General features: G+C 36.8%; 1 protein-coding gene across 34 annotated transcripts in view; it reads left to right on the top strand.

Annotated features, from left to right (window-relative positions):
- Positions 1–21094, top strand: part of DLG2 (discs large MAGUK scaffold protein 2) — a 2168441-nt gene that overhangs the window by 1737720 nt on the left and 409627 nt on the right. For all 34 annotated transcript variants that reach the window (XM_063783330.1, XM_063783332.1, XM_063783324.1 and 31 more), the window contains one exon: positions 10748–10816. In XM_063783330.1, coding sequence (XP_063639400.1) covers positions 10748–10816 — 69 coding nt within the window. The remainder of the gene's footprint in view (positions 1–10747; positions 10817–21094) is intronic.

Below are 21094 nucleotides of genomic sequence, written 5' to 3'. Positions count from 1 at the left end.
TTGGTCTTTGATGATGGTGATGTACAGATGGGTTTTTGGTGTGGATGTCCTTTCTGTTTGTTAGTTTTCCTTCTAACAGACAGGACCCTAAGCTGCAGGTCTGTTGGAGTTTGCTAGAGGTCCACTCCAGACCCTGTTTGCCTGGGTACCAGCAGCGGTGGCTGCAGAACAGCGGATTTTTGTGAACTGTGAATGCTGATGTCTGATTGTCCCTCTGGAAGTTTTGTCTCAGAGGAGTATCTGGCTGTGTGAGGTGTCAGTCTGCCCCTACTGAGGGGTGCCTCCCAGTTAGGCTGCTTGGGGGTCAGGGGTCAGGGGCCCATTTGAGGAGGCAGTCTGCCCATCCTCAGATCTCCAGCTGCATCCTGGGAGAAGCACTGCTCTCTTCAAAGCTGTCCAACAGGGACATTTAAGTCTGCAGAGGCTACTGCTGTCTTTTTGTTTGTCTGTGCCCTGCCCCCAGAGGTGGATCCTACAGAGGCAGGCAGGCCTCCTTGAGCTGTGGTGGGCTCCACCCAGTTCCAGTTCCCCGGCTGCTTTGTTTACCAAGCAAGCCTGGGCAATGGCGGGCGCCCCTCCCCACAGCCTCGCTGCCACCTTACGGTTTGATCTCAGACTGCTCTGCTAGCAATCAGCGAGACTCCGTGGGCGTAGGACCCTCTGAGCCAGATGCGGGATATAATCTCGTGGTGCGCCATTTTTTAAGCCCATCGGAAAAGCGCAGTATTAGGGTGGGAGTGACCCGATTTTCCAGGTGCCATCTGTCACCCCTTTCTTTGACTAGGAAAGGGAACTCCCTGACCCCTTGCACTTCCCAAGTGAGGCAATGCCTCGCCCTGCTTCGACTCGAACACGGTGCGCTGCACCCACTGTCCTGCGCCCACTGTCTGGCACTCCCTAGTGAGATGAACCCGGTACCTCAGTTGGAAATGCAGAAATCACCCATCTTCTGCGTCACTCACGCTGGGAGCTGTAGACCGGAGCTGTTTGGAATTTGGCCATCTTGGCACCACCAGCTCTATAAAATTTCTAACTAAAATTTGCTTTCCTTTTTGAAGTAGCTACATTTATGGAACTATCTAATACTTGATTTAAGCTATAATAAATTTAGTTTTTCATTTTCTTTGTGAAGAATGGTCTGTGGGGAAAGGGTTTTTTTTTTTTTTTTGTATACATGTTCATACATTACTAAGTGCCTTATTGCTTTCTGAGATGCAGCTTGTATACTACAAAAGCCTAGAAGAATGATGTATAGCTAGCCACCCAAAACAAAATGAGTAAAGGCAGGAATATGCCTGTTGTGTTAAAACACTATATTTTGCTCCTGGTGTTTCAGGCTTTGAGGCCAGTCATAATCCATTTGAGTCAGTCCACTGGGCAAAATGCTGAGATTTCTCATTTTTGCTTTAAGCAAAGAGTTTTTCGTGGAGATTAGTTCAGCATTTGAAGTGTACTCTCAGAGTCTCTCAACTACCTAAGAGTGATGAGTGAGATTTTTAGATTTTTCACTTAGTTCACTTTTAATTCTTACCTAAATTTAAAGAAATCCAGCATGGAAAGTATGGATGATGGATTAAGGTATAATTTATATAAGAAAAATGAAATAGAACTTCAGAAAAAAAATGGGTCCCAGGTTTCTGGCCTTACAAGTCAATTCGGTATGCCAAATATTTTAAAGCAATTAAAGAACAATTTAGACATTGGAAATAACACCATCAAAACTGTGGCCAGATGTTGAAAATTCCAGAAAAAAATCTTGACCCTCACATATAAAAAAAAGATGAAGGAACACAATATGTTAACTGTTCTCAAATTAAAAGTTTGGATGACTTATAGAAATGCAAAGTGTAAGACTGTACTAATGATAATTTGTTTAAAGTTAAAATTGTGGACAATTAAGAAATCAAGCATGCTGGGACAAACATGCTTGATTGGCCCGTGTTTGGGCTGCCATGTTCATCATTTAACTGTTGTCACAGAGAAGAATATGGGTCGCAGTGGCACAGGATGGAGAAAACCAAGGGCTGAGAACTGCATCTGTCTTCGATCTCACCTTAACCACATTCTGGCTGTGCAACTTAACCTAAGTCTCCTTTATAAGAAGACTCCAAATTCTCCCATGCTATTCTTTAAAGATAAGGAAAGAACTAATACCTGGTTGATAATCCTATTAGACATTCATATAAGAGAACTTCTCCTACCCTGCACATCCAGAACCAGTTATTGACTTGTTAGTCTAAAGTTTGGATTTAAACAGTTCATTTATTTTAAAAACTGCCTGCATGTCTTAATTACTTCACTTTAAGTTTTAAAAATATAATTGTATAGTGGCATAATAAAATGAGTGTTTTATTGGTATTTAAAAGAAAAAAAATGGTATTTCTCCCAATAAAGCATATCCAGTTTATTTTTTGAGTCACCATGTCATTGCTGACTGTAGAGTGAAGCCATTTAATATAAAGAAAAAGCACATTTTGAGTATCTTTGGCTATGGAATTAAAAAATTGGGGGCTCTAAATTTGATTTAATGTTTTTCTTCATACTTATATCCATCTGTTTGTCCCAGCATGCTTGATTTCTTAATTGTCCACAATTTTAACTTTAAACAAATTATCATTAGTACAGTCTTACACTTTGCATTTCTATAAGTCATCCAAACTTTTAATTTGAGAACAGTTAACATATTGTGTTCCTTCATCTTTTTTTTATATGTGAGGGTCAAGATTTTTTCTGGAATTTTCAACGTCTGGCCACAGTTTTGATGGTGTTATTTCCAATGTCTAAATTGTTCTTTAATTGCTTTAAAATATTTGGCATACCGAATTGACTTGTAAGGCCAGAAACCTGGGACCCATTTTTTTTCTGAAGTTCTATTTCATTTTTCTTACATAAATTATACTTTAATCCATCATCCATACTTTCCATGCTGGATTTCTTTAAATTTAGGTAAGAATTAAAAGTGAACTAAGTGAAAAATTCTTTATTTTATAATATTTTTTGATCTTATCTCCCTCAGACCTAATTTGACAGCAATATTTTTAACAATACATACTTTTTTTTAGATTTTCAAGATCAGAAAACTTACTCTTGATAGAGACAAGGCTTTTTTATACACATATTTCATTTTTGCAACATTTAATTATGTAATTATAAAAACAAATGCAATAAGAATAAACAGATTTAAGAACAATTACAATTGATTCTTTGTTAGTGTGCAAATCACCTGAAAGGAATGGAAATTTATGGGACATAAACATTCTGCTTGCTGTGGACATTGGTCTGCCTGTCACTGACAGAGTGGAGAAGATTGATTAGTCTATTAAAAGGATGCTGCTTAAGAGATCTCAACAGCGCAACTTGTGGACTAACTATTACACTGGAGGGAGATCTGTGATGATTTGCCACAATGCACAGTCCTTATGCCTTATTATAATCAATGACTTAAATAAAAATGTAAAATTTGATGATATAAAGCTAGATGAAAGAGTGAAATTCTATAATGGCCAACACATCTTAAATGCTCAATAAATACTTATTGAATTAAATTGATGACTGAATGCTAGCTTAACAAACTTAAAAACTAGGTCAAAATCAGTACCATTAAATTTAACATGTGATAACTATATTGGGTCCCAAAATCCAATGTGTAAGTACATGATAGATTTGATTTGTAATCATTTGAGGTCACAAATATATGAGAGGTTCAGTGGACTCTAAGCTTAGCAATAAAATTCAGCAAATTGTAAAAGTCCATGTTATCTTGGGCTGCTATGACAGGAGTATGGGATCCAAATGGAGAAAAGTCAGCATCTCATGGCACTCTTCCCTGATCTGAACACATCTGGAACTATGAGTTCATTTCTACGTTCTGCAGTTTAAATATTAGATTGGTGTAAAAGTAATCACGGTCTTTATCATTTTTTTAAAAAATGGAAAAAACCACTATTACTTTTGCACCAACTTAATAGATATCAGAAGAAAAATGTAAGCACATACAAGCAAAGATAACTAAGAACCTTGAAACTATCTCATAAAGAAAGAATCAAAAGTGTTAGGAATGTTTATTTGTAAGGGTTGAAGATGCAAGGAATATCTCAGTCATCCAGTGGCTACTGTGGACAGATGGGTATCACGCCAAGAGAAGGAAGAGCTTTGTAATAATTATAGATGTCCACTATAGATCATATTTCCCACATGTGTAACAGGTTCATCAAGCTAATCTTGTACAAAATCAAATTCAATTATATTTTTCTATCCACACTTGCACTTTCCTTTTCACACATGCACTTCTGTTAATAGAGCCGTGGTCCTTTCAGTCAATGGTGGAATTTTCCATTCATTCTTCCTCACCTCCCCGAATCCTAACACCAGAGTCTGTCTATTTTTGAAGGCTTGCTTAAAAGTCACAGAAGAGAGCACAACTCTTCCTATACCCTGGGAAAAACAGGGCCCTTTATATATGTAGGATAATTTAACTTTCAGGAGGAGAAATGCCTACCCAGCCAGATCACTGGAATCAAAGAGTCTTCTCCTTAGCTCCTTCTTATTAATTCCTGAATATTCTACCTCTAAATGTATTAAATACATTCTCTTTTCTTAATTTTTACTGCATTATTCAAGTTTAGGCATTTATTAATTTTCTTCACCCTGATGGTTTACTATTAGTCTCCCTGACTATAGATTTCCTCCACTTCCTTTCATTATTCAGAATAGTTTCAGGTTTACTTTTCTGAATCACTGTTATCTCCATCTTGACCCCTTTATTCCCCCCACTTAATAACCTTGGAGAGCCCACCATCGCCAACAGGTGTAAGACCAGACCTTGGCAGGGTATTCATTGTCCCTCACTGCCCATCCACAGTCAGCTTCCTGACCTTACCCCTGGCCACTCTGCTCTGGCCAAGCCAAGACACTCAAGTTTCCAGAGCACACCACATATTTTTGACCCTTCATGATCTTGTCATGCTCTTCATGATTCTCAAAATGTCTTATTTTCCTTCACCATCCTTTAAAATACTTATATATTCTTCCAAACATAGCTTAGATAGTTTGCCAATTAAATATGCCTGGGGATTTATTGAAAAATGCTATCCATGTTTTTTGGACATGGGCCAAATGATTTATTTGCTTTCACCATTCTCTTTATTACCAGATATTTATTGAGTACTACAATATTGAGGAGTGTGTCATCCCAAGCACCTAACACAATCCCTGGTGTATAATAAGTGCCCAATTAACATTTATTGGGTATAACTACAACATATAAGTAATTATACAAGACACTTCATGTTAAGTGTCAATGAAACAACTGGAGGACTATCCAGTTTCATGTGGGAAGGTGATGATGTTTTAATTATGGTAAATTTGAGGTACTGATTGGATATCCAAGACATACTCTTCTTTTTAAGAATAGTGACAATTTAATGCATGCGCTACATTAAGAGAGAAGGAAAGTAGACAGAAAAAGAGAAGAAAGAAATATTAAGATAGATTAAATAAATGATGGATACAAATATGCAAGAGAGAGATGAAGAGTTAAATATGACAAGGATAAATGCAAGTTCATTAGAAGTGAAAAAATAGGCAATATTGAATATCCGTAAGGAGATATGTTAATGATGAATGTGACTTTACAAGTCACATTAAGTAACTTTATTGTTATCAGTTAATTAATAAAGTACACAAAAAACTTTTTGTGCTGTCCATTAAAATAACATAGTTTTAATATTACAACATATTGGAAAAACCACTTATCCTGCCTCTCATTGCCTCAGAGAAGGGGAAAATTTAAAAGCCATTTGTTATCACCAGCTAGGACCTTTGTGTTCCATGTGTAATAGAACAATTTCAATTCAGATGCTCAAAAATTTCTTAATTATGCACAGCAATGGGAATGCATCTTTCAGCACCATTCAAATTTCATTTTTTAGGCAACAGTTTGGAGTCTTTTACTTGGAAAAATCAGAGAGTTCTTGGAAAGGAAACTCTATTGTGCACTTCCTCAATTTTATTTAATGACAGCATCATTTGGACAAGCAATAGGGCTTATACTTCTCTTTGGATCTTAAAAAGGCTTAGTAATATTTATCTCCACAGTTGCCTTATTTAGTACCTCAGCCAAGCTACCTAACTAGGGAATTGGTGCCACAGGTTTTCTACCAGGCGACAGGGGACTTCTTCTCCAGCATCCATGTTGTAGCATGATGCTGAGCCTCCCTCATGCTCATTCTACCCACCCACTATTCATTGTCACTTAAATCTTCATGAATGACTAATGAGGTGGTGTGGGTGGGACAGAGAAGTTCCTTTATTAAGTGATCTTCATAAAAATGATCTTCAAAAGTCACTGACATGGAAGTTGAGCATATGTGGTAAAAACAATGGGTGGTATTTATACCAAAGAAAAAAAGAACTTGTCAGTGTTACTCAGTGGGAGTTCAGTATTTTCTAACAGTGTGTTTCAGGTGCTCTATATAGACCAGTCACAGAGTTTGATTTCAACTTTTTATAAAACGATATGGTTTGTCTCAGAGGAGCAAGCACTTTTTTCCCTTGAAAATGGGGATGAAACCTAGTTCTTGATGCTATTGCAGAATTTAAAAGCAAGAAGTCATGGGGGCCTTACAGATAGATGGAATTCAATCCATGGTATTCATCATTCAAAAAGACATTGATGAAGGGTCTTTTGTGTGCCAACCCTAAGCTGTGAATGTATACATGAAGAAACCCAATACTTTGCTCTGAAAGCACACGTGACTTTGTAGGAGAAATAGGCATGTGAATAAATCTTAGTGATTCATAGCCCTGGGTGCTATTATGGATATGTAGGTAAATGAGATGGCAGAACAGAGCAGCATGTTTTTTTTTTTATTATTTTTTATTTTTTTATTTTTTATTATACTTTAAGTTTTAGGGTACATGTGCACATTGTGCAGGTTAGTTACATATGTATACATGTGCCATGCCGGTGCGCTGCACCCACTAACTCGTCATCTAGCATTAGGTATATCTCCCAATGCTATCCCTCCCCCCTCCCCCCTCCCCACCACAGTCCCCAGAGTATGGTATTCCCCTTCCTGTGTCCATGTGATCTCATTGTTCAATTCCCACCTATGAGTGAGAATATGCGGTGTTTGGTTTTTTGTTCTTAGCTGTGATTTCCTCCCTTGGTTCTTTCTACAACAGTTCTCAGAATTCCATCTGACTGGCCTCTCTTCCTGAGGAGGTGAAAGAGACAGGAAAAGGTTACCTGTAATTTCTTAGCGATGGTAACTCTACACCACATTGTTTATGTAGCCAACAATGTGGAAAGGATAGAACCTACTTGGTCCGAAGGGGAAAATGTTTGGTGTTCTTTAAAATACCAGTTGTAGTCACCATCAGGTAGCTCCAAACATCCACTACAAGCATCCCTCCTGCAAGTATGGCTTGCACATTACTATTATATTTGGGAATAACAAAAATTCATTTGTGTCCACAGGTCTTGACTGTATTTATCTTAGTTCACTGTATTTGTCTTAGAAGAGAGTAAAAGGATAATTACATTTTGGAAAAGGCTCTGTTTGTTCCAAATTTACATGCTAGGAGAAACTGGCTAACCTTGAATGTGTAATATAAAAGGAGTCAAATTCTCTGTGCACCTCAGCGTACCATTTGCATTTGCTTTGTCACTAAAACTTTAAAGAGGATATTATTGGAATAGAGTAGAATAACAAAATAATTAGTTATAAGGTAATGATAAGTGAAGTGAGGTTACTGAATTTTTTTTGTTTTAATTTTGTGGGCTGAGCTAATGGTGAGAAAGCTATCAGAAATTACAGTTACTTATTAATCTTGGTTAGTGACCATAATTGAGCTGCCTAAGAACTGTTGGTACTTTCTAGATCAGTGGAAAATAAATGGTAAAGGAAAGGATTAGACATTTTGCACAAAAGATATACAATTAGCCAATAAGTATACGGAAAAAAATGGTCATTCTCACTAATAAACAAAGAAATGCTCATTACAAATCTGAAGTATCATTCTTCATCTATTAAATTGTTAGGGTGTTTTAAAAGGTATAATGTCAGTGCTTTTAAGACTGTGGGGAAACTAGTACAGATACACATTTTTAGAGGCAATAAAATGGTACAAAGCTTTTGAAAAGTAATAACATAAATCAAGAAACTAATAAGCGTTTCCATTTTGGGAAACGCATCTGAAGAAAATTGTAGAATAAGAAAGAAGTAATTGATATCAACATGTTCATTGCAGCACTGTTTATAATATTAAAGCCATAAACATCCCCCAAATATCCAACTATCAACGGTGGTTAATTAATTATATCTTCATAGGAAGTAACGTTATGTAACACCAAAATAATAATTATAGAGACCATTTTAGAAATGCTTAAATGTTAGGAAAAGCAGAGGATATGAAGTTACATATGTTTCTCTATATATATACAACTATGTGAAATACATCTGGACATGTAGAGAGTCAGTAAGATAGAATGGAAAGTACACCCACTTGGCGGTAAGGTAGGCTTTAGTTTGAACTCTGGCTCCACATTTGCAAGCTGTTGATTTCTGAAAATCATTTTAAATTCTATATGTTTTGTTTTCTTGTGTATGGGAATACTTATATCTACCTTAGAGGACGCCTATAAGAACTACATTAGATAACTCGGTAAAATGTGAAAGAAGGTAATAGGACTATAGGTGAATATTTTTAATTTCTCGTTTTTATTTCCAGTAATTTTGTAATATTTTTAATAGAAAATGTTTTATTTTATATGTTTGTAAATTTATGATATTTTTGTAATAGAAAATATATTTTAATTTGATATTTATCACTAAAGTTATACACAGAAATATACACCTTGTGGCACTGACTGTATGACTAACTGAAGTGGTCTAAATACAGTAATTATTCTTATTTGGTACTAAACATCTCAAAGTACACGCTCTGCTAAATCATAATGGTTTATTTATTTAACAAATGCTTATATAGCTTTACCATGTGAGAGCCATTTTTCTAAATACTGTATTCATTTAATTCTTATAATAACCCTGTGAGGAAAGTGCTGTTACTATCCCAGTCTTATAAGATGAGAAACTGACATACAGAGAGATTTAAGTAATTTATACAAGGTTACATTGGTATATGTGGTTGAGCCAGGCAGTCTGGCTACATAGTCCAAGTCCTGAATACTACGATGCTTTTCAACTAGTCAATTGAAAACATGATCAATGAATATCTTGGCACTGTGAGAGATACCAGGAAACACAGTCTTTAACTTGAAGAGGCACAGTCTTTAACTTGAATATGATTCTGTAGGTTTCAGCTATGGTCTCAAAATTCTGTACCCTCAACCTTAGACAAATATTATCTATGTGTCACAGGAAAACATCTCTTCCCACCTGTGGTGACCAAGGTTCTGAATGAAAGACTCTGCAGCCTGTAGCTTGATTCTCTGTGGCAATGTCAGCATTTGCCATGTTTGTGCTGAGAAATCCTAGACTCAGGTTTCTTTTATACATATATGTATATATACACTTGTTCATATATTATGTGTATATGTAAATAGTATTTCAACCAAAATATTTGACTAATACTATAAACTAAAATTACACATTCAGTAAAGTTGGCTGTTGAATTCTTATTATTGTGCGTATCTCAGATGAAAGATTCTCTTGCCATCTCTTTCTAAAGAATATTCTAAGATTACAAGATGAATTCTTAAAAATGTGAAAAATTGTTATAAGAATTTAAAATGACTCTAGAATCAGTCTCAATGCCATTTCAGGCACAGGAAGTTACCATGTGACTCTGAGCAACTTTCTAATCCTCTCTGTATCTCAATTTCTTCATCTGTTGAATGGGACATACCTCATACATTTATGAGAAATAAGAGACATAAAAATTTAAAAACACTTAGAAAAGTGTTTCAGATCTCAATAAATGTTAGATATTATCATTTTATTTATATTACTTATCTACAAAATCAGTCTTTTCTTGTTACAGGTAATCAAAATCTAGAACTACATTAAATTTGAAGATTGATATGCAGCTGGAAGTCTCATTTTTCAAGTTTTGTGTTCATCAAATAGCTCAATTATTATTAACTAATTTTACAACTAAGTGTTGCAAATTTGAACTAATAAATACATCTATACTAATTAAATATAACTTATCTGATTTACAGATTAGGTTCTGTGTAAAATTTTGTTAGAAAAAATTATTCTGCAGCTTAAAAAAATACATTGCATCATAAAGAAATGTATGTTTTTATGCTCTGTGTTATCTCATTCCAAGGGCAAAAAATTACCTTTTCCAAATGTTTATTCATTTTAATGTTTACCTATCATTAAAAGCTTACTTTTGAATAATACATATTAAAATCAAATTATAAAAAAATTAACTCTTATCTGGTAGAGTACTATATTTTGGTGGAGGGTTCTACCTATCACCAAATATTTAATCTCTACTGTATTTCTTTCAAGACTGGTTATTGACAATAGGACCGATTAAAATGTTCAAAAACATTTTAAATAAATGATGTGTGTTTCTTGGAGGGATAGCATTAGGAGATATACCTAATGTTAAATGACGAGTTAATGGGTGCAGCACACCAACATGGCACATGTATACATATGTAACTAACCTGCACATTGTGCACATGTACCCAAAAACTTAAAGTATAATAAAAAAAATAAAAAATAAAAAATAAATAAATGATGTGTGTTTCTTCTGTCTTTTCTTGCAGTCATTCCCAACATAGCACCGCAACTCGTCAGCCTTCAGTGACTCTCCAACGGGCCATCTCCCTGGAAGGGTAAGATAATAATACAGAACCTCTTAAACTGTGCAGCCTTGGAATATAAAGTCTTCCTTTCTCCCCCTGTCTCTGTCTGTCTTTCTCTTTCCCTCCCTCCCTTCCTTCCTTCCTTCCTCCCTTCTGTCCTTCCTTCTCCCCTTCCTTCCTTCCTTCCTTCTTTCCTTCCTTCCTTCCTTCCCTCCCTCCTTCCTTCCTTCCCTTCTTTCTTTGTCTTTCTTTCTTTTTTCTTTCTTTCTTTCTCTTTCTTCTGTCCTTTTTTCTCTCTTTCTCTTTCTATCTTTCTTTCTTTCCTTCCCTCCCTCCCCACTCTTCTTTCTCTCTCTCTCTCACACGCACCCACTCTCTCTTTTTTTCTTTCAGTCAGCAAATATCTAGGAAACTCACCTTATGTGCCAAGCACTGTGCTAGGTACTAGATTTAATAAGTCAAATAAGATTTCTTCTTGCCCTCCAGAGGGCTTCATTGTCTAGTACAAATGATAGAAATACACACACTTGTGATACAGTGTAAGCATTACACTCTATAGGAGATATGCATAAGGGATTAATGGAGAATCCAGGAGGGATACCTAACTGTAAATGGTCATCCAAAGGGGACTAGGGAGCAGGTCATGTTGGTTCCTGAAAATATGTAACTCTTGAGCTGAGGACTGAAGCATACATGGATATTTGCCCAACAGCACAAGTTCATAAATATGCCTCCAAGGGAAGAAAAAAAACTAACATTTACTGAGTGCTTATTAGGTGCCAGGCTCTATCTATTTATCTACCAATCACCTGTTGTATTAGTCCATTTTCACGCTGCTGATAAAGACATACCCAAGCCTGAGCAATTAACAAAAGAAAGAGGTTTAATGGAGTTGCATTTCCATGTAGCTAGGGAGGCCTCACAATCATGGCAGATGGCAAAAGGCACTTCTTACATGGCAGCAAGAAAGAGAAAGAGAGCCAAGCAGAACAGGTTTCCCCTTATAAAACCATCAGATCTCATGAGACTTATTCACTGTCATGAAAACAGTATGGGAGAAGCTGCCCCATGATTCAGTTATCTCCCACCAGGTCCCTCCCACAACACATGGGAATTGTAGGAGTACAGTTTAAGATGAGATTTGGGTGGGGACACAGAGCCAAACCACATCACCTGTCTTACCTGATTTTATTTCTAAAGTAGTCCTAGAAGATAGGTATCTTTTTTTCTGAACACTGATTCTCAGAGAGTTTAAGTAATTTTCCCAAGTGTACTTGTATAGAAAGTAGCATTGCTTGGACTTGAAATCAAGCTTGACTCCACTGTGTGGCTCTGTCCTCTATAATGTGTTATGAAAAGACTTTATTGAGGTGGAGAGCACTGGTTGTACAATTCATAAACCACATTCAGGCTAAGTTAGACATCGTGCAGAATTTCCTAAGTGTGAAAAAAATAATGAAGAACTAGAATGACTCTAACCTTAAAAATCTTTAAATAGAATCAATAACCTGCTGTTTGGGATGGTACTAGAGGTCCATGTGCATACTATGTAGCTGAGGTGTTGTTTGCAGTAGAGGTAAGGGTGTGGGGACTAATTTTACCACTGTCTCTGTCTCACTTTATTGTTCCTTTTGAAGACCTCTCTTGGCAGGGCTCAGGGTGGCTATCATTTCACATTTTGGCTATCAGCACAAAGTAGACTTCCTTCAGCTATGATGAATAATGGCATTTCCTTCTAAGGCTATCTCCAAACTTTTGTTTTCTTTCTTTTTATTAGCAAAAGCTTATTAGCAATTTGCCCTAAGAATATTTTTCAATTTCCACTGTTTTCCACTTGAGTTAAAGGAACTCTGTAGTTGACATAATCACCATTTCTTCTTCTCTGATGAGGCCAAAAATGTAAAGGTGTTACCCTAACTTCAAAACACCAGAGTGACTCCTTTTACAAAAAAATAGCAAACTGTATAAACTTCATAGTGATCTATTGTCCCAACTAGCATAAAGCAATTTGCCTTATATCTAGTGAATAACACAATATATTCTATTCCCTATAAGAATGGAAGAAAACTTACTCTAGAGTCAAAGAATTTGGTTTGAGTCCTGGCCTCTACCATTTGTTGTTGATCAGCGACCTTCACCTCTCTAAGCATGGGTTTCCTCAACAGCTAAAAGGGAAAATAGTATCCAACTCGCCAATTTTTTTGAGATGGAGTCTCGCTCTGTCACCCAGATTGAAGTGAAGTGGTGTGATCTCGGCTTACTGCAACCTCCACCTTCTGGGTTCAGGCAATTCTCCAGCCTCAGCCTCCCGAATAGCTGGGACTACAGACACACACCACCACACTGGCTACTTTTTGTATTTTTAGTAGAGACGGGGTTTCACCATATTTGCCAGGCTGGTCTCAAACGCCTGACCTTGTGATCCGCCCGCCCCAGCCTCCCAAAGTGCTGGGATTACAGGTGTGAGCCACTATGCCCAGCCCAAACTCACCAATTTTTTAAAATAAAAGTATCAGGTACATATTGGACCCTCAATAAGTACTAGTTAAATATACACTTAGTCTAAGTGTTCTGAAAAAAAACAAAATTTATTTTTATAGGCTAGATTAGTTTGAAGACTTATTTTGAACACTTGCTTTTAAATACGTTTATATGTATTTGTTTATGTAAAACACTTCTGGATATAAAATGAAATATTTCAGGTAGAAATAACTTTGCATTACTGAAATATTTAGAAGGCGAAGTCTCAGTAATCCTCTACAAAGTCCAGAACACAAAAATTTGTGCTATACGTGCCCAGCTGGTTGTCAGATGAAGAGATAATGTGGCACATAATCATTGTGACTGAACACATAGTGGGAAAGTTATTTTTCATCTTACATAGGCCAATGGATCTTTAGCAGGTTTCCCATTAAAGTGTTATACTGCTGAGTGTAGGCAATCAACTGAAATTGCAAATCCCATTATTTGAAAACTCTCCTTCCTAATGCTTTTGTGAAAAGCAACTACATAGGATATTTTTTAAATGAATGTAGTTTAAAAGGCCATATGTTTATATAATTTTCACCCAAGTTGCTATTTACTTGACATAAAATAAGTGGAGATATTTCAGATTTCCAGTTAATTTGATCCATTGAGACAACAAAACTATCTAATTGAGTCCTCTACCGTAGAGTCACTGCTGTTTTTAAATTGATATCTGAATCATCTATAATTATGCCAGACAAAATGAGGAAGAATAATATCCCTATTAACAGAATAAGTTCTGTGTTTCAGTTTCAAATTGACAGACACAGCCCACACCTTAATCTCCTCTTCCTCCTGAGACCCTATTAAAAGGAAGCTAATGGGATAATAATATTTGTTTAAAAGGACAGTCTCCTAGTGATCAAGGAAATAGAAGGGGGCATCAAAGGCCAAATGGTTTCATTATATTTCTTTGCAACAGAAAGCTGATTGAAGGGTATTGATCGGTGAAAAACAAAGTAATCTCAGCCTTTGATCACCTATGGAAGCAGGGTTGTACAACTCCAGGGGGTACCTTTTACATTGCATTCTATTAGAATGGCATTTCCTCGGGTTATGTCTCCCGAGATGCCACCCACAAGAAGCCCTACCACAGTGCAGTAGCACTATGTGAAGGGGCCTACAGCTCAGCAAAGAGCAGATCTGCCTAGCCAAACCCAGAAAACTCAGAGACATTAGGGTAGTGACAACAGATGGGATTGAAAGCAGAGTCTGAGAATAGGAATGAAGAGTCCCCCCATTAGCATGCACACTGCTGAATACAAAAAATAGAAGGTTCTTCTCAGAAAAAATTGAATCACTCTTCTGTAGCACCTAGATGAGCTAGTTTGAGAGTTGGCCCCCACAGCCGAGCCCTTCACAGTGTGCTAGTTTGGGGCACAGTTTCATGTTTTCTGGCTTAACCTCAAACCTTTCCGTTAAAAAGCCTAATCAACCTGAGTGCCTATCAACAAATGACTGGATGAATAAAATGTGGTTTATATACACAATGGAATACTATTCAGCCATAAAAAGAATGAAATCATGTCATTTTCAGCAACATGTGTGGAACTGGAGGCCATTATCTTAAGTGAAACAATCAGAAACAGAAAGACGAATGCCACATGTTCTCACTTATAAATGGGAGCTAAATAATATATACACATGGACATTGGAGACTCAATAGAGTGAAATACTTTGAGGAGGTTGGACGATGCGAAATTACTTGGTGGGTAAAATGTAGATTATTCTGTTGATGGATACACTAAAAGCACAGGCTTCACCACTGTGGAATATGGCCATGTAACAAAATTGCACTTGTACCTCTTAAATGTATACAAATTTTTTAAAAGCTGAAATGGTTAAAAGCATTTGCCTCTGGAAAGGAAGGGAGGATTCTCAGGGGAGGTGGCACAAATTGAATTTTAAGGGATGTGTCTGCAGCAAGGCAGAGGTTAAAAAAGTAGAAAAGAAAATCATGTGCAAAAACCTAGAAGCATTTTGTTAACACTGCTAAGAGTAAGAAGTATCTTCAGCTACTCAGAAAGCTATCTTTCATCTAGGAGAAGGCACTTTATGTTACCTTACAAGGTCATTTAGTGACACACTTAATGGCAGAATTTTCTAGTACAAATTCTAGTAGCATTTTCACATTGGTAAAACAGCTGCCCTGAAAGGGGTTGGCCAGCCTTTACAAGTAGCACTTAAAAGGAAACTAAATGACCATCTTCAGGGAAATTCTTCAAGGAATCCTTTATGGAATAAACAGTTAGTCTAACTAACCCCACCAAAAATCTCTCCCAAATCCAGAAGTATATGAGTATCAAAAAGAAAAACAAAAAGTAGTTTTACTTGTAAACAGATCTAAGGGAACGCATCCTTTCAAGTTAAGTGGTTTGTGATGATACTGCTATTGTACTTTCTCACCAGGACAGGCCTAACTCCATAGGGACAGCCATGTACCACTGTTTGGCACAAAAGACACCCTTCCCATACTTTAAGGCCACTCTAGGCTCATGAAACCATGGCTCCACTGGGGTTGGGGAGACTCTGGTGTTCTGAGCCTGAGCTCAGGTATCCTTTCCAAGGAACATCTGGAAACAAGACCTCTAATGGAATTATTCTCTCTCTTGTTCTCTCCTTTACTCCTTTTGCCTGGGTGGGAAAAGCTTTTTTTTTTAAAGCTAATGTGCTTCAGATTTCCCAGGATGATGCTGACCTAAAAGACTCATCTTTTTTTACTCTAAGTACTCAGATGTTTGGTTCCAAAATATATGATCATGGCAGAATGTGATCCGAAAATCACCAGGTCATCTTTGAATCAGGACATAGAACCCAGATCTAACATTTCTTACTGTGTGATTTTGGCAAGATGTCTGTTATCTCATATACGAAGTGATCAGGTTGAGTTAAATAAACAAGGTATTAGATGCCTTCCAAATCTAACATTTTGGAGACAAAATTTTGGCTTATGGACTTCTAGGAATATTCCTAGATATGGAGCATAAACTTTTAAGGGACCGTTGGACTTTAGGTAGCTGGCCCTTTGGGCTAGTTGGCTTGAGTTACCTCTATCCACACATTCAGAGATCCATCTGTACCTCAGGATTTGTAATCAGCATGAATGTTTAATTTCCTTGAGCACACCATGACCTTCAAAAGTAGTGCTAAGTAGTGTTGGGGACAGGGAGGAGTTGACATGCTGATTAATATACTGAATTATGGAAGTGCTCTTTGAAACTTGGAAGCGATTTTTTTTTAAGCTGTTAGTTGCTAGGGTCGCTGGTGGAAAATCTGAGCCTTTGCTTATCACAGATATTTAAGTGACTCTATCAAAACAGAGAAGCAAGTTGGGTAAAGTGCAAAGGATTTTTGTCTATTTTTAGAATGTATTAAAATAATATTCATTTTATTTTATGTGTATGTTTATATGTGTATATATGTATATGTATATATACACACACATTTATATATATGTATTTATATGTATGTGTTATTCTCTTTATTTTGCTTTCCTGTCAGCTGAAGAGTTTATTTATAAAGAATATGGGAAAAGTAAGGAGATGAGTACCCATTTGATTTTTAGAAATGATCGGAAGAAATCAAACTGCTCCCCCCAAAAAGATTTATGTTTGTGATTTATAGTCCAATAAAGACAGACCTGTCTCCTGAATTAGAAAGTTCTGGGTAAGAAAGCTCTGGTTGAGAGTCCCAACCTTATTAATGCTGCTAGGTCACCTGCTAAAAACATCTTAACTGTTTGGAAGGACTCAAAAAGTTTGCAGGCCTTCCTTCCATCCCTGGGTGGGGGAGGTAAATCTTCGGAGTTTAAAAATGAGGGGCTTCATTAGGAATCTGTCAGAGCAGCAAATTCCTCTGACCATCACTGTCCCCCCAGTTCAGCATCACGTGCTTCCTTTTCATTTTTCCTTGTGTCCCTGGAATTTCCACCTCTCCTCCTACTTGAGCTGTCAGCTCCTTTTCCTTAGCCTCATTTCAAATGGTGAACAGATTTTTTTTTCCATTTCCTTACTCCATAAGACATCCTTTTCTAGGCCTTATAATCTTTTTCCTTACATGTGTAGCGCTTAAAATATAAAAGGTGTCATCACAGCAAACTTTAAGGAGTCTCCCAAATTTATCAGTGTTGAAAAAATGCTGAGACCGTGGAGAGCTAGGAAATATTTAACGGCTATGAAGACATGGGTTCTAATTCTCTCACAGGGACTGGATTTCTGCTGCCATCTGCTTTTCAAATAACAACTGTGTAAAAATAAATAAATACATAAACAAACCATTGATTCTTGTTTAGAACAGACAGAGGTTTCCAAACGTGGAATTTCAAGGACTAGCAAAATAGCAAAAATATTTTGCAAGATGACATAGAAAATCTAGATTTTCTAGGTAAATACTTGTATAGACATTATCCACTATCATCATTATTGTTCCATAAAAGAAAGCCTTCCTTAAAATGAAGAAAAAGAAACATAAATCAAAGAATACAGAGTACTCTATCATTAAAGCAGGTATTGAAAACACACAGACTCTAAAGTTCAAAAAGAATATTTTTTCTATATTTAAGGGCTAAAAATATAACATTAAATATTGTATATTTTAATTTAATAGTAACTGATATGTGTTGTGTTTTATGTGGCTCTCATTTTGCTCTAATAACAATTTAGGTACATTTAACCCACTTTATGGATTAAGACACTAAAGCTTGGAGAAGTTAAGTAGCAGAACTGAGATTTGAGCCCACATTTTTAAGTCACTACTCTTTCCTACCTCCCCAAACTTGTACGTGTTTTGTTATTATGAGTTGGCCAACCTGGAGGCCTGAGTAAGACATGAAAATACAAAGTAGAGCTCAATATGATTTCTGAGGTTTTGGAGTTTTTTGTTAACTAGAATCATTGTCAAAAATCTACTTTCAAATAAAAATGTTATTAAATGGGGAACAAACTTGTATAATGATTCCACTCACCTTGAAAGGTACCAAATTAGAAAAAATGGAGGAATAATATCTCCAAACTGTAGGCTTCTGGTTTGCCCAGCAGGACTAGGAAGAAGCCCGGAAGTCACAGGTCAGGAGTCTGGTTATGAGAATTATTGAGCTGCCCTGTTCAGTGGACTCACATACTGAGGGCTGCCACAGAATCCACTGGGCAATTGAAGTTAGGGATGTTTATTTTTTAAATACTCCCTATTTTCTGGACATAGTTGAGTTTCAACATGATTACTTATCATACCGTGTATATCTTCCTTGAAAACCTTTTAAAGTTTTAATAAATGGGTTTAAAAATGGTCTCAATGTAATTGTGTATAAACTTTCTCCTCATTGTTATATAATTAAATATATCCAAAACAGTGTGCTGCAGAATATCCAACTGGAAAATTGCCCCTCATAATCAGTACTCACAGTTATTAATGCTAATAATAATATGCTCACCCATGACATTGACTGAGATGTCACTAAAGAGCTAGTTAATATGCTGAATTAACCAACGAGGAGCAAAAAAGCACCCAGTCATAAGTCTGTTATGAAAATGAAAACCAGAACCATTATTCCATGACAAGATTTAGTTGCTTAAACTATCAAAAAGATTTTATCTGTCCCAAACTTTCTAACTATAGCCCCAGCACCAACCTCTTCTTTACATTTGCACCATTACCTCTCTTTGAATACTGTCCTTTTTTAACTTGATTCTGTTTATGATGATGCCAACCAATAAATTCAATTAGGAATATAATGATGAGCAAAGCAGACATTGACTCTGTCCTCAGTCTGGGGGAGAAAATGAGACATTAATTGAATAATCACACAAATAAATATAAATCTGTTACTGTGTCAAGCTCTGTGAAAAAAAGGGGGGACTATGATGCTCTGAGTACCTATAATAGGGCATCTGACTTTGTCGGGGTGGTCAGGGAGGTCATGGAAGGCTCTTATCTGAATGACCAATAGACCTTGACTAGGCAAAGAAAAGGTCATTATCAATGGCTGCACAATGATTACAAATCTGTCTGAGTGTATGACTGAGCAGAGAACAGATGAGAACAACATGAACTCAGTAGTGCTTTCCATTTAGAAATTTATAATAAGGAGGCTGACTCATGGTTGACTCGCTGTCTCCTCCTAAGAGGCTGCCTGATGGGGTCTTCCACTTGCTTATCAGAGCTCTGTGGTCTTGACATAGACGTGATTTTCTAAATCCCATGGCTGACCAGTTCTGCTGTTCCTTCGATTTTATGTCTATGTGTTTGTTTGCCTATTTATCTACCTATGTGCCAGAATTATGAGATCGTTCATTGCCACTGCTGCATCTTTCCTTCTCCTCTACCGGTTCCTCCCTTGGCCCCTTTTATTTTCTGTATTTTCTCCCTTTCCCCTCCCTTCTCTACAGAAATTTTCTCCTCCTCCTTTCTCTTAGTCTTAATTTGCCATTCATTTTCTTTTTTTTCTCTTTTATTCTTGTCTTTTTTTTTTTTTTTTCGCTGTTCACCATGAAGATACCAGGCTTATGTTTGCATAGTGCAATATAATTTACAAAGGCATCTCATGGACATTATTCCATTTGATCCTAATAGCAGCTTTGTAAGGTGGCTGGGTAAGAGTCATTTATCCTGTCTACAGATGTGACAGAGGACCAGTGACTTCCCCAAGGTCATGTGTCTGGGAAGGGAAGGATTCTTGACTGCAACCTAGATGGCTGTCTCCTGCACTACTAGACCATCCTGCCTTAACAGAAATGTCACATACATTCCAATCACGTCTTTTAGTCTGACTGGCAAAAGTCCTTTTCTGTCTTGTCTTTATCTTTCATGAAAATAAGTCTAGACAAAAGTCGTGGTCAGAGGGGTTTTCTGGTGGCTCATTCATCACATGAGTAGAAACAGCCTTAGTCTTATCTGATGAATATTTGCGGGACAATAAATTTGACCTTGGATTGAACTGCTTATAAATAATGATTTTCATTCTGTTGGTACCTTGCCTGGCTGTGACCTAGAAGGTGGTATGGCTAACAAGAACCAAAAACAAAGAGGATTGCCTCAGGTATCATTTGTCAGCCTTCATTAGATTACTCATCTTGAGACATCTATCTTTATATATCCAAATGAAATCTGGTGTTTTTTTTCTGCATATATTTCAATCCCTCAGAGACCCTTAAATTCCATTAGGATTTCTGTTTACTTCCTTCTTCTGACCAATTATAAGAGAGTTTAAAGAAAGAGCACGTCTGTATCCTATGCCACAGACCAGATGCCCCTTTATTGCCAGGGAAACAGCCAGCGATGTTTATCCTTTATTTAATCTCTCTGCTGACTTTCAGTGCTGGTAAATGTTTATTCCACCGAAGTATGCTTTTAAGATGTCAGTCAGCAACCTTTATTGACCAATGGATCACATTTGGTAAAGGCTCCTGCTTATTACATAGAGAATTAGACTGCTCAAGGAGGATTTTGCAGGGGACAAGCACCATTCATTCAGTCAGTCATTGATTTGATTGATTAACTTCTTATGTATTTGTTCAACTAAGCATTTACTGAATGTCTAGTATGTGCCAAGCACTCTGGTGAGATATTTGAGAAAATCAAGAAGAAAAAGGCCCAAGCCTTGCCCCTGAAGAACTCAGACTAATAGGGTGACAGAATGTTGAAAATTATAGTAATTCAGTGTGATTATATCTTTGTAATTACAGAACAAAAGAACAAGCAGCTGATTTGAGGGAAGCTACTAGCACTGTTCGGGTGGAATTTCAGTAATTTTTATCAGGTGATTACCAAACCTGAAGGGTAAATGAA

This window comes from Pan troglodytes, chromosome 9 (assembly GCF_028858775.2).
Source record: "Pan troglodytes isolate AG18354 chromosome 9, NHGRI_mPanTro3-v2.0_pri, whole genome shotgun sequence".
In the NCBI taxonomy this organism is placed as follows: domain Eukaryota; kingdom Metazoa; phylum Chordata; class Mammalia; order Primates; family Hominidae; genus Pan; species Pan troglodytes.
Note: the sequence above shows the minus strand (reverse complement) of the source record. Positions and strands in the feature narration are given on the sequence as shown.